This window comes from Trachemys scripta, chromosome 11 (assembly GCF_013100865.1).
Source record: "Trachemys scripta elegans isolate TJP31775 chromosome 11, CAS_Tse_1.0, whole genome shotgun sequence".
In the NCBI taxonomy this organism is placed as follows: domain Eukaryota; kingdom Metazoa; phylum Chordata; order Testudines; family Emydidae; genus Trachemys; species Trachemys scripta.
The window spans coordinates 1109295-1123177 of record NC_048308.1 but is presented as its reverse complement, the minus strand read 5'-3'; the positions used below and the strand labels follow the sequence as shown (position 1 = coordinate 1123177).

The following is a 13883-nucleotide window of genomic DNA, read 5'->3' as shown; positions in this document are numbered from 1 at the left end:
GGGGGGGGGGTCAGATAGGGGGCAGGGGCCAAGCCATGCCTAGCTGTTTGGGGAGGCACAGCCTTCCCTAACTGGCCCTCCATACAATTACAGAAACTCGATGTGGCCCCTCCATAAAGTTTGCCTGCCCCTGAGATAGAATGTGCCTGGGATATAACTGAGCCCAATGGATGAAATTAAGAGGAAAAACTTTACCTAAATATAAGGAAACACTTGCTGATATTGAGAAGTGAGGCTGTGGAATGGTATCCCAAAGAATTAGATGAACCCTAATACACAGCTCTCATTTCTAACTTCCAAAGTTCTGTAAAGGTTGGTTCCTGTTGTACAGTTTCACTTCTGGTACTAGTTGATTTCACTTCCTAGTTCTTGTGCAAGACTTGAGTTGCAGAGGACACTGCAAGGGAATGCTTAAATCTAAATACACTGTGATTGGTTGATCTAAACTTCAAGAAAATAGTCCTATTCATAGCTAGTTAAACCTGAATTTTCAACCTACACTACCAGATTGTCACTTTAATAGAGCAGCAGTGCATTCGTTTATATTGCTGTTGTAAAGAGCATTCGAAAAGGCATGAGACTTTTGTTTTTTAATGAAAGTTTAGCTCCTCTGTAAAGGAAATCAGAGAGATCTTAAAATCCTGGATTCCCCAATGTGATTCTTTTCTACCTGAGAACTTACTGAAGATGTTACTCTTTCACTGATCTCGTGGGAAAGTGGGTATGGAAATATCTTTAAAAACTCTCATGCTTAATCTTAAAAATATTACCCGAGTGTGAGTACAGATTCAGTTCTCTGTCTTTTTCTGGAAAGGATTTTTCCCACAAAGCAAATTAATAAGGGGTTCCCTTTAAGTTATACACCTCTACCCCGCTATACCGCAACCTGATATAACATGAATTCGGATAGAATGCGGTAAAGCAGCGCTCCGGGTGGGCGGGGCTGCGCACTCCGGCGGAAAAAAGCAAGTTCAATATAACGCGGTTTCACCTATAACACAGTAAGATTTTTTGGCTCCTGAGGACAGCGTTATATCGGGGTAGAGGTGTATACTTAGGGAAGAGACTGATGTTCTTGGGGACACAAGAAAGATGGATTTGTGCAACACCTCGTTGTAGCACAATGTCTCTCTAGCAATACTTTTAAAATGCCCCGTTGTACCATGCGGAGGTTGATAAAATAATTAGGATTTTTTTCCACTTATGTGGGACACTTATTTTAATGTAGTTTTGAGTGAACGTCGCTTGCGCTGAAAAGCTGCTGTCTTGAGCTTGTGGGAGGTATAAAAATAGTGGACTCTAAAGGAGTACTTAAGACATGTTAGTTTAAATACATTTTTATTATGCTTACACTTTGAGTGCAGGGTCTAAAGATACTTAACGTAGACAGGGTTGGCGCCGTGATTTAGCACAGATTTCTACTGGAAAAAGAATGAAAAATAACCTGTCCTAGTCTGTTGCTTGTATAGATGTGAAGTCGTGTGATTCACTGAATGTTGCTGAAGAAAGTTGCTAGATAACATTTTGCCAGAGGATACAGAGAAACTATAGCAGTGATAGATTTATTCCATGAAGCAAAGCCACCTGTCCATGTTTCGTGGCAGGTGAAATGATAAGCATTGAACTGAGGCCGTTATCTGTATCCAGAACACTATTAGAAAAGCAGGTCTGTGGCTTTCTCCCTCCTCTAATTGAGGTTGCATTAACTGCCTGGCTTCATCTGTCTCTCTCCAAGTGAAAAGGGCCTGGTTTGAATCCGATAAAACCGTGATGTACTTACCCGTTTTATTGTCTCCCCTCAAGCCTGTGCCAACAGCACTGGCTCAGGTGGATAGAGAGAAGATCTATCAGTGGATTAATGAGCTGTCCAGCCCTGAGACCCGCGAGAATGCCTTGCTGGAGCTGAGTAAGAAGCGTGAATCAGTCCCTGACCTGGCCCCAATGCTATGGCACTCATTTGGCACAATCGCAGCTCTTCTGCAGGTGGGTGCTTTTCCTTTGCACCTGAAATGATGCTCGGGTGCTGCGGGGGTGACTGGGAGAGATGTGGTGTCTCTTGGGTTTCCTGAGTGACCTCTCTGTCACTTAACCCTTCCTACTGCAAGAGAGCCTTCTGAATAAAAACGCACACGTCCCTCAATGTTCGCCTCTTCAGCAGTCCAACACGTTCCACAGCTGCTGCTTGGCTCTCCGAGTACGAGACCTGGGGGTTTCCTTTGAGGAATTAAATTAAAATAAGAGAGACGGGCACTGAGAAAGTCCTGTTCAGCATACGCATGGAGCAAGGGAAGAAAGTCAGAAAGAGCTTAAGTTAGAAATGGACAGGCATGGGTCAGACTTTTCCTCCTCACTCACGTCCTTATAACTGCCCCCTGTGCCCATGCAGTTCATCCTTCTTGGTACCCAGAGCGTCTTCGCTTCAGGGAGACCAGAGGTTCCAGCATGTGCTAGAGCAGGATAGAGCTTTGCATGCTGGGACTTCTAGGCGCAGTGGACTGCACCGCTGTTGGTTGTTGGTACTTTCAGGGCATCAGTCACCATAGTATCTAACCAACAATTAAGGGCAGCTGTAATCTGCTTAATTACATGCAGAGTAGATGCATCACCTTGATACCTGGCAATTTGCATGGTGCAGCCCTCGGTTGGGCAAAGTTTGAGTTCCCCAGGTTGCATAACTTCCTTTGAAAATGATGCTTGCAGCAGTGCTGTGGCAAACAGAAGGCAGCCATCTCTCTGGCACTTGCAGCCACTTATCAGGCGAATGTATTTCTGCAGCTTGGTCCGGTTTTCTCCTTTAATTTTGCTTTGTTTAACTTTCTTAGGAAATTGTAAATATTTATCCATCAATCAACCCGCCAACCCTGACAGCCCATCAATCTAACCGAGTCTGCAATGCTCTGGCACTCCTGCAGTGCGTTGCGTCGCATCCGGAAACCAGGTAAATGTCATCAGTCATATTGGTTAGCCTTGAGGTCCCTGTAAACTGTGTGTCGGGCTGGGTAAATCGTTTGCTCTAGGCAAGTGGTAAGTTCTTTGTACTGCCGCCACATTAAAGGCAGTGTGGCATATGACACTAGACGATAAACAGCGGCTTTGGGGATCTTTGCATGCAGCTTGACAGAAGCCCCAAACATAGGACATTGCATTTTGAGATTTCCTCAAATACCCCGCTCTCCAAAACGTGGTCTCCCCAAGACACTCCAGCTGAGATTGGGGCCCTGTTGTGCTAGCACCGAATAAGAGCTTGCAGTGTAATTTGAGAAGACAGCGGGTGGGAGGAAGAGAGGCACAGCCTGGGAAAATGTCCCAAAGTCACTCAGCAGGTCAGTGGAAGTGCCACACCTGGAGTCCCAGTCAAGTGCCTTATTTGCTGGAGAACACTGTCCCTCCAATATCCTAGGGCCTCACTGTCCCCATTATTTGAACAAGGAAAGGAATAATCCAGATGCTTGCCCGAAACCCCTGTGACTGAAACCCAGAAGAAATCCAACCTAATGGCCATGTTCTCTCATGTTTCCGTTCTCCCTGCGAATAAGGCCCTGTAACGAAATTGGGGGAACAATTAGGAAGCAGAATGTCTTTCAGCCTCTGCCAAACAAGGTTTAACAGCACTGCTCCTTAAGCTAGTCTTCAAGGAAACAGTCCAGAGTTTTCACTGGATTCCTTTATAACTTCATAAAAATGTAGAAACTCAAGCCCAGTATCTGAAGGGTGGATTCTCTTTAGTCTGAACACAGTCCTGTGCGTTCAGTAGAACTCCCCTAGGATGACCTTTGGAAATGTATGTCAACAGGGGAACCTCTTCCTCTGGGGACTTCCCGCAATCAGAATTCTTTCCAGCCCATTCTCAGAAATGGGTTCTGGGGCTGGGAGCCAGGGATGACTGAGTGCTGTGGTGACGGTAGGTCTTGTGCAATATTTATACTGTAGTAGTATCTAGAGGCCAAGCAGATTGAGGTCCCATCGGGCCGGGGGCTGGGCATGCACCTGGTAAATAAGTCACTGCACCAAAGCATCTACAGCCTACAAAATCAGCTGTTACGTGGGTGAGACAAGAAGCGGATCAGAATGGGGAAGAAGGGGTAACAAAGAAATGTGGATGTGTGTGATCCTTCGCCCGTTGGGAGCTGTACCTGTGACCCATCACCTGCCTGCCCGTCCAGAGCATGTCACTTCCCCTCTCTCCATTTGTAAACGGAGGATAGTTTGCCTGCCCGCCCAGAGCGGTGGGTGTTAACGTCTGGTCAGGCGGAGGCAGATGTACCGCGCGGTTACTGGATTGTGTGTTCTGTTTAGCCCTCTTGGCTTCTCGTGGTGTATGTTCAATGTGTCTTCTGCCTTTTCTTCCAGGTCAGCCTTCCTTGCAGCTCACATCCCTCTCTTCTTGTACCCCTTCTTGCACACAGTTAGCAAGACTCGTCCATTTGAATACCTGCGGCTTACCAGCCTTGGAGTGATTGGTAAGCAGTCATGCAAATGCTGGGAGCACTGACTCCTCCTTTCCTGTGGGCCACTCATCCCATGCCTTTAGTGTAGCAGCACCTTAAATCTCTGTTGCTGTCCTTCCCTACGTGATCTTCTGAGTTATGTGATAACGTCTAACTTCCCATCGCTGTGCGGCGAGCTTACCAGCGTGACTCCCATTCATACTAGTGGGTATTGTGTAGATAAATTCTGTGTCAGTGGTAGAAAAGACCCTGGAGTTTTGGACCATGGCTGGGTTGCTGGTGGGTTTGTCACACCAAATGTAAGTGCATGGCTGATGTATCGATAGCATGCGCCTAAGGCACAAGAAACATTGGCTCCATTGGGAAGTCCTGGCCTCGAAGCAGGTGGGGAGTTCGCTTGCAGGAACAGAGACGCTGCTGTTTCTTCAGCTACAAGCTGAGCCTGTCAAGAGAAGTAATGACTGAGGGGGCCAAACTTCCAGAGTTTTTCTCCATTTTCTTGTCATGAATTTACTCGGGTGTCATTTTCCTCTAGATTAGTTTTTTCCTAAAAGCTTTCGAACCCAGCACAGTAAGTGGGGCATTAAGCTGGCGTCTCTAAGATGCTTCATTTTTCATAAAGGTCGTCAGTGGTCAACTGATGGTGTGATTCAGATCTGGGAGGAGACAAAGCTTAGACTTTACCTGCCTTTTAAAAACTGGCACATTTGCTTCATTCCGCTGAAGCGATGCAGTTCCCTAGCCGGAAATGGGAGCAGATTCAGATGAGGGTTGCACGGGCTGCGCAGTGCCCGGCACCGGTTCATGTAGCACGTTCCCATGCCAGTCACCCCGTTCTCGTCTCAGAGAAGCAGCCTGCACTCCCATGCGCAGCGTGGTGAGGATGTGTGCCTTGGAGAAGCATGGAGCACAGCTTCCAAGGACCTTTTGGTCACCCGGCGTTGAGTGTTGCATGAAGCCATCTTCTCTTCCTCTCTTTCCCCCCCATGTTGGACACAATGTGCTAGTTGGTTTTCATAGAGAAACGGCCCAGTCCCTGCCGCGTGAAGCAAACAGTGTCAAGTCAGACAGAGAAAAGAGGAGGGGGTACAGCCAGACAGTGAGCGATGAAGGGAGCGTTTGCCTAGTCTTGGTAGCATCCACACTTTAATCTTTTCTGGTGAGATGTGTACCTTATTCCCAGTAACCCCACCTGCTTCTCGCTGCAAGTCCACTTGATCCACCCAGGTGGCATGGGACTGGACAGTCCTCCCAGCTGACCATGACCCCGGTTAATGGCTCTTAAGTTCCAGACAAGCGAGCGGGTGCTAGGAATCCAAAGGATTGTCCCCACCGGATGGTAACGGTTTGAGAAGCCGAATTTGGGATACGGCTGCTGCTTGAGCCATCGCTCCGTAACCATTCAGATATTCTTCTTTGTACTCAGGCGGTGCCCAAAGTCTCCCGTTTGCTGGACAAACTGAGCAGTGTTTGCATTCTGGTCATCGCTGTGCTAGTATAAACCTTTGCCCCCAGCTCAGGCTGCACTTTCAAAGACAGGAGGGATTAAAATCTGCAGCTCTTTTGTCTGTTTTTAGGGGCCCTGGTGAAGACGGATGAGCAAGAAGTGATAAACTTTTTGCTGACAACAGAAATTATCCCCCTCTGCTTGCGCATCATGGAGTCTGGCAGCGAACTTTCCAAGACGGTATTTGCTTTTAGTTGAATTAAGTGATTTGGTTTTGTTGGCCGTTTCCCAGGGGTTCTGTTCACGTCCCTGCACGCAGCAGATCAGTGCGTCTTACCAGTTAGTTTGAACGTCTCCCTGTTGCAACTTGACATCGTAAAACGACAGGGGCAATTGCTGATCCCTTTGTCGCCTTTCAAAATGTTGCTGTGAAGATCCGAGCTGGGTGTTATCCACCGTCCTCCTCCGCACTAGCCAGAGAATCGTATTCCGTCATTCCTGTACCTGGCCTAGTCACTGGGGGTTGATTAACGCATCTCTTCCAGAGAGGCCGCCTGGCTGTTAACACTTGAGATGAAAACCACAAGCCAGCTGGGCAAGGTTGGGTATGAATAAGCAGGGCCCTGGGATGGGGTGTTCCCCTCTGTCTCCCCTCTCTCGACAGCTGACCGGTCTGAATTGCCCGTTACCTCGGGCAGCTTGGCAGTAATCGTTGGGTTATGTCCACACTACTACTTACGTCGCTCAGGGGTGTGAATATTCCATCCCCCCAAGCGAGCTAAGTGACGCTGGCATAAGCAGCACAGTGCACAGCGCTGTGTCGGCGGGCGAGCGTCGCCCACCGCTCGTTGGGGGTGTTTAATGATGCTGACGGGCGAGCTCTGTCCTGCCAGCGTAGAACAGCTGCATGAGAGATCTGACAGCGGCACAGCTGCGTCGGTACAGCTGTAGTACAGACGTAGCCCTAGTGAACATACGACTCAACACAGCCCTTCATTAACAACAAGGAGTCTGGTGGCACCTTAAAGACTAACAGATTTATTTGGGCATAAGCTTTCGTGGGTAAAAACCTCACTTCTTCGGATGCGTAGAGTGAAAGTTACAGATGCAGGCATTATATACTGACACATGGAGAGCAGGGAGTTACTTAGCAAGTGGAGAACCAGTGTTGACAGGGCCAATTCAATCAGGGTGGATGTAGTCCACTCCCAATAATAGATGAGGAGGTGTCAATTCCAGGAGAGGAAAAACTGCTTCTGTAGTGAGCCAGCCACTCCCAGTCCCTATTCAAGCCCAGATTAATGGTGTTGAATTTGCAAATGAATTTTAGTTCTGCTGTTTCTCTTTGAAGTCTGTTTCTGAAGTTTTTTTGTTCAATGATAGTGACTTTTAAATCTGTAATAGAATGACCAGGGAGATTGAAGTGTTCACTTACTGGCTTATGTATGTTACCATTCCTGATGTCCGATTTGTGTCCATTTATTCTTTTGCGGAGGGACTGTCCGGTTTGGCCAATGTACATGGCAGAGGGGCATTGCTGGCACATGATGGCATATATGACATTAGTGGATGTGCAGGTGAATGAGCCCCTGATGGTGTGGCTGATGTGGTTGGGTCCTGTGATGCTGTTTCCAGAGTAGATATGGGGACAGAGTAGGCAATGAGGTTTGCTACAGGGATAGGTTCCTGGGTTGATGTTTCTGTGGTGTGGTGTGTAGTTGCTGGTGAGTATTTGCTTCAGGTTGGGGGGTTGTCTGTAAGCGAGGACTGGCCTGCCTCCCAAGGTCTGTGAGAGTGAGGGATCATTTTCTAGGATAGGTTGTAGATCGTGGATAATGCGCTGGAGAGGTTTTAGCTGGGGGCTGTATGTGATGGCCAGTGGTGTTCTGTTATTGTCCTTGTTGGGCCTGTCCTGCAGTAGGTGATTTCTGGGTACCCGTCTTGCTCTGTCAATCTGTTTCCTCACTTCCCCAGGTGGGTATTGTAGTTTTACGAATGCTTGATAAAGATCTTGTAGGTGTTTGTCTCTGTCTGAGGGGTTGGAGCAAATTCGGTTGTATTTTAGGGCTTGGCTGTAGACAATGGATCGTGTGATGTGTCTTGGATGGAAGCTGGAGGCATGTAGGTACGTATAGCGGTCAGTAGGTTTCCGGTATAGGGTGGTGTTTATGTGACCATCAATTATTTGTATTGTAGTGTCCAGGAAGTGGATCTCTTGTGTGGACTGGTCCAGGCTGAGGTTGATGGTGGGGTGGAAATTGTTGAAGTCCAGGTGGAATTCTTCAAGGGCCTCCTTTCCGTGGGTCCATATGATGAAGATGTCATCAATATAGCGCAAGTAGAGGAGGGGCATTAGGGGACGAAAGCTGAGGAAGCGTTGTTCTAAGTCAGCCATAAAAATGTTGGCATACTGTGGGGCCATGCGAGTACCCATAGCAGTGCCACTGACTTGAAGGTATAAGTTGTCCCCAAATCTGAAGTGTTTTTCCTCTCCTGGAATTGACACCTCCTCATCTATTATTGGGAGTGGACTACATCCACCCTGATTGAATTGGCTCTGTCAACACTAGTTCTCCACTTGTGAAGTAACTCCCTGCTCTCCATGTGTCAGTATATAATGCCTGCATCTGTAACTTTCACTCTATGCATCCGAAGAAGTGAGGTTTTTACTCACGAAAGCTTATGCCCAAATAAATCTGTTAGTCTTTAAGGTGCCACCAGACTCCTTGTTGTTTTTGTAGATACAGACTAACACGGCTACCCCCTGATACTTGAGCCCTTCATTGTTATCCAGTTGCTGTATCTGCCTCTCTTCCCTTTGGAGCGTTGTTCTAGCTGTGTTTGCCCCAGGCTGTTTGAGAGACAAGATAGGTGAGGTCATATCTGTTGTTGGGGAGAGAGACAAGCTTTCCAGCTACACAGAGCTCTTCCTCAGGCCTGGGAAAGGTGTTACAGCTAAAAAGGAGGTGAAACAAATGGTTTAACGCAAGTTGTTCACACACATTCTGAGGGGGACCCATTCAAGGTGGAGTGGCCCATTAACACCCTGGCAGTCATAGGACAAAAAAGAGGGGTTAGTGGGTTACAGATTGTGGTAACAAGCCATAAATCCAGTGTCTTTATTAAGACCATGATTTTTAGTGCCTAGCAAAGTTATGAATCCCTGGCTGGGATGATTTAGTTGGAGATTGGCCCTGCTTTGAGCAGGGGGTTGGACTAGATACCTCCTGAGGTCCCGTCCAACCCAGAGATTCTATGAGTCTATTAATTTAAGCTCCCAGGCTCGTCTTTTGAAAGTGTTCTGTGGGTTTCCTTTGAGGCCGAGGACTGGTAGGTCAGATAGAGAGTGATCGCTTTGGGACAGGCATTCGTCCCAGGACACGTGGTGTGTTCGTCTTTTATCATTTTTCTGTGAGTTTATATGGAGGAGTATTGATTTCATCCACATCATCACTGTTGGGGCATTGGGTGAGGTGCACCACATGTTGTGATAGGTATGTACAGCGCCCAGGGATCCTTGAAAGGTGTGTTGTGGGGTGTATAGCTCTGTAGCGGTGGAGAGGTGTCTGCAGGTTTTGCATCTGTTGTTCGGGTCAGGGTCTGGTGCCCCTTTGAGTCGGTGAGTCCTGATCTGTTTGTTCCTTTCTCCCCTTCACAGTGAATTCCATGTGCTATGTAAAGACCAGCTGTTCCTTCTGGTTTGAAACTGAGTAAACCTGTTAGCCACCCCTGTTGAAATACTTGGTGCTCTTGGCATGTGTCCATTTTGCAGTTGGTTGGGGTTGCTGTGAGAAGAACAAACAGGACGTGGTCCATTACAGGCGCAGCTGGTTAAGTGATTTCTCCCCTCTGTTCCAGGTTGCTACGTTTATTCTACAGAAGATCCTCCTGGATGATACAGGATTGGCGTATATCTGCCAGACTTATGAGCGGTTTTCTCATGTCGCCATGATATTGGTAGGATCGGTTGCTCCCTTCACTTACTAAAGGTGGCTTGTGTTTACTCATGATTGCACCTGTTGCCAAGGGTCTGTCCTATGCAGGCTTCCCAGGGCCACTTTTGTAAATTCACCGGCAGCTTCTCGTCTCACTCTTACTGGGATGGCTGTAAAACATAGAGTTGATATTTATGAATAGACTGACTAAAACCTGCACGGTTAGAATCTCCAAGGAAGATCCCTCAGTAAGGGGAGTGATGTGGGACGTAAATGATGCAAAACGAGCTATTTTAGCAGCATAGATCAGTTAATATCCAATGGGTCTGAGGTCGGATTATGTAGATTTCTGTCAAGTGCTTATTAGACATTCGTTACCCCTCTCTTACGGCTCTAAAGGAGGGGGAATGCTGTCACCTATAGACAAACCGAGTGAGCAGATGCTGAAACCATAGTCCTGGGAAATGCTTTCCATCCTGACCCTTGGACCAAAGCTCAGGGAGGTGGAACTCTTGCAGGTCCTGGGTTGAATATGAATTAATCAAGTTTTGAAGGAAATGGCCGGTGATATAATCTGTAATGACCTCTGGGTCCATCCAGCTGTAAGTGGGTCTTGGTTGGAGAGAGCCCCGCAGTAGTGGCCCTGGTTTGGCCAGGATCTTTGAGTGGGGGTCATCTCCTATTAGTGTTACAAGCTAGACTGGAAAGATGCTATCCACCTGCCAACAGGCACCAGTCACCTCCGCTTTGGTGGCTGCCAGAACCCGGTCCCGGTCCTGGGAGAATGAAACAAAACCACCGAAGTTCAGCACTTCCTAGTGCTTTTTCTTAACACCGTTTCTCTAACTGGAGCCGCTCCTTTGTTGAACAGGGTAAGATGGTCCTACAGCTCTCCAAGGAGCCGTCAGCAAGGCTGTTGAAACACGTGGTCCGCTGCTACCTTCGCCTTTCCGATAACCCAAGGTAAACATTTTAGGAGTTTTCAGGGGTTCCTGGGGGGCCAGAGAGCAAAGGTGCTTCCCCCTCTCGCTGGAAGCGCTGTTCCATCGGGATTCCCACTTCGTGTGTCTGCCTCTCGGTCAGCCTTGGGACCTTTCTCGCGCCAGGCCTGTGAGCTCCCCCAGCACCTGGGCTCTGCCTGACTCTTGTAACGCAGGTTGAATGGTCATAAATTACAACTGTCCCAGCGTGACTTAACCCCGTAGGGACCAGTGCCGCTGCGTGAGCTCTGCCTCGCTCCTTTGGGGGTGTGCTGGCAGGTGACACGGAGAAGTGCTGCAAAGGGCTCATGGAGGGCGGAGCGGTGGAGTGACCAGGGGCCACTTCTCCGGCTAGCTATATTTGTATTTACTCCGGCCCTTGCCGGGCAGGCTCTGACGCTTCTGACTCAGCTTCCTGTGCAGACATGCCGCCCCCCTCGTGTCTGGAAGGAGGTTGTAACTGGGAATGCGTTGGGATGGGGGGACCCTTGGGTCAGATCCCTTTAATGTGGGGGATCTGCCTGGAGCTCTTGGGTTTGGAGAGGAGGGAGGTCCTGGCCACGGTCTGGGGGGCGGAGTTTCCCAGGCGTGCTCAGAGCAGCCTGTCCCAGCAGGGGGCCTGCTCCCCTCTTGTCAATGTGAGTTTATTTGTTGGTCCCCCTGTTTCTTGTCTCCTGATGTAGGGCACGAGAGGCTCTCAGACAGTGCCTTCCTGACCAGCTGAAGGACACCACCTTCGCCCAGGTGCTGAAGGACGACACCACCACCAAGCGCTGGCTGGCACAGCTCGTCAAGAACCTGCAGGAGGGTCAGGTCACCGACCCCAGGGGCATCCCCCTACCCCCGCAATGACACCCGCGGAGGGCGGGGCACCAGGGAGGAAACAGCTCAGGTTTACAGAGAACCAGGAACCGATGACCTCTTCCAGAACCGCCTGGGTGCGCAGGCCGGCCTCCGGCCTGCCCGCCTCCCAGCCAGCAGGACCGTTCCCCCAGCCGCGGGGGGATTGTGACACCAGCACATACTGTTACTGCAGCTTAAAAGCCAAGCACCGCCTCTTCCCAGCTCGGCTGGCGTCTGCCTGGGGCCGTGCTGGACGTGGACTCTTCCCCGTAGCGCAGTCTCCGTGCCGGCGGCGCGTGGCCTCGCATTCCTTGTCACTCTCACCGTTTACAAGTCTGTTAGACGAGCGAGCTCAATAAAAGTTGACCCAGTTGTTTTATCCCCTCCACAGAGCGCGAACCGGCTGCGTCTCGCCCAGGGGGCGGCTCTCTCCCCGTCTGACGGGAAGCAGCTCCTTTCTGGCTGCTACCGCTGCCTCCCGGGCTTTGGTTTCCGTTTGCCAAGGGCGATGGCTGGAGCCAGGCCCATCTGCACTCCGCTGGCTGGGGGAGCGAGGGAAGGCTTTGATCCTGGGGGTGGAGGTGACAGCAGGGTAGCGTTCCTGGGCTGGAAATTGTGCATTGCAGCCGCTGTGACTGCTGTGCTCAAAGCCCCGTGACCTGGCTCTCCGGCGTCTCCTAGACTGAAGTACAGCGCCTCCTCCTAGTGCTGCCCTCTGCCGGCAGGACGGAGCTGGGTTCGGAAGCCCGTGCTGCTGGCCAGAGCCCATTGGAGGAGATCCTGCCTCTGGGCGGCAGGGGACAAGCAGGAGCCAGTTCAGGCAGGTGCCAAGGGCTCCAGGGACGTCAGCTTTTCTGGGGCGCCAGGCCTCGAGGCTGCCTCCATACACAAGGGCTCTGGCTCTCCTGTCTGTCCCCCATCCGTCCCTTCTCCCCCGGCCCAGTGTTGGCGTCTGCCTCAGCCCACAGCAATGAAGGCGCTCGCCTGCCTGCGTGGAGAGGAACAGGCTAGCTTTTCCAGCTGAACCGAGCGGGGAGGCAGGTTGGCTGTAACTTGTCCAGCAAGGCTAGAAGCCGGGGCCCCTGGTGACAGCCATGCCCTCGCCCTGCAGTGAAAGCCGGGCTTGGCCGTGCCACCGAGCAGCCAAAACTTCCTAGGGGAGAAGCTTTGTTCCTTTTTGCTGATCGTCGGCCATGTTGTTGTGCCAACAGTGTCTTAACCTCCTCCAGGCCTCTCCTCCCCCAGCCCGCGGCCAGCCCCGCGGGACGGGGGCAGAGCGCCAGCTCCCTCCCTTACCCGGGCTCTGGTTTTATAACGGATAGTCTCATTTTTGCCATCCCCGCCTCGACGCGACTTAAAAATGCTTCTGTTTTGTAACTTAAACTTAATAAAAAAAAACCCCAAAGCACCACTGTTCCCGTCTGATCTCTGAGTGTGGGATCAGAGAGGGGCCGTCCGCAGGCAGGAGATACGGGAGGCCGGGTAAGCGCGCCCTCAGGCTCCCGGATCCTGGGTTGGTCAGTGGTGACTGGGGATGGGGAGTGGGAGGCGAATCCGCTCTAGGGAGGATACTGGCTGTTTTAAGTGGTTGTCTCCCTGCCTCTCCCTGACCTTTCCGGGGTGTAGACCCACCCCACGGTCTTGTCTGCGTCTGATTGCAGGAGCTGTTTGTGTCTTGTCTGCGCCATTCAGATGAGTGGAACACGGCGATGGCTCTTAATCTTGTGTTTGGTCAAAGCCATCCGCTGTCAGGTCCTACAACGTAGCGCTGAGTGGGCTTAGGTGGAAATCTATAAGCTTTATACAGGGTAAACTCATAAATTGTTCGCCCTCTATAACACTGATAGAGATGCACAGCTGTTTGGCCCCCTCTCCCCCCAGGTATTAATACATACTCTGGGTTAATTAATAAGTAAAAAGTGATTTTATTAAATACAGAAAGTAGGATTTAAGTGGTTCCAAGTAGTAACAGACAGAACAAAGTGAATTACCAAGTAAAATAAAATAGAACATGCAAGTCTATGTCTAAGAAAACTGAATACAGATAAAACCTCACCAGTTCCAATAAGCTTCCTTTTACAGACTAAAAGAAGAACAGAAGTACTTGTGGCACCTTAGAGACTAACAAATTTAAGGTGCCACAAGTACTCCTGTTCTTCTTTTTGCGGATACAGACTAACACGGCTGCTACTCTGAAACCTGTCATTTTACAGACTAGTCTCCTTCTAGT

At 49.9% G+C, this 13883-nt stretch overlaps 1 protein-coding gene across 4 annotated transcripts in view; it reads left to right on the top strand.

Moving 5' to 3' along the window:
* CNOT9 (CCR4-NOT transcription complex subunit 9) overlaps positions 1-13061 on the top strand; it is a 20521-nt gene extending 7460 nt beyond the window's left edge. The window contains exons 2-8 of one of the 4 annotated variants that reach the window (XM_034786431.1): positions 1804-1983; positions 2823-2938; positions 4351-4460; positions 6026-6135; positions 9754-9852; positions 10702-10793; positions 11494-13061. In XM_034786431.1, the coding sequence (XP_034642322.1) occupies positions 1804-1983; positions 2823-2938; positions 4351-4460; positions 6026-6135; positions 9754-9852; positions 10702-10793; positions 11494-11662 (876 nt within the window). In that variant the 3' untranslated portion in view covers positions 11663-13061. Of the gene's footprint in view, positions 1-1755; positions 1984-2822; positions 2939-4350; positions 4461-6025; positions 6136-9753; positions 9853-10701; positions 10794-11487 lie in introns of those variants that run through there. The other 3 variants (XM_034786430.1, XM_034786429.1, XM_034786428.1) reach the window with 3 other exon arrangements.
* Positions 13062-13883: the final 822 nt, after the last annotated feature.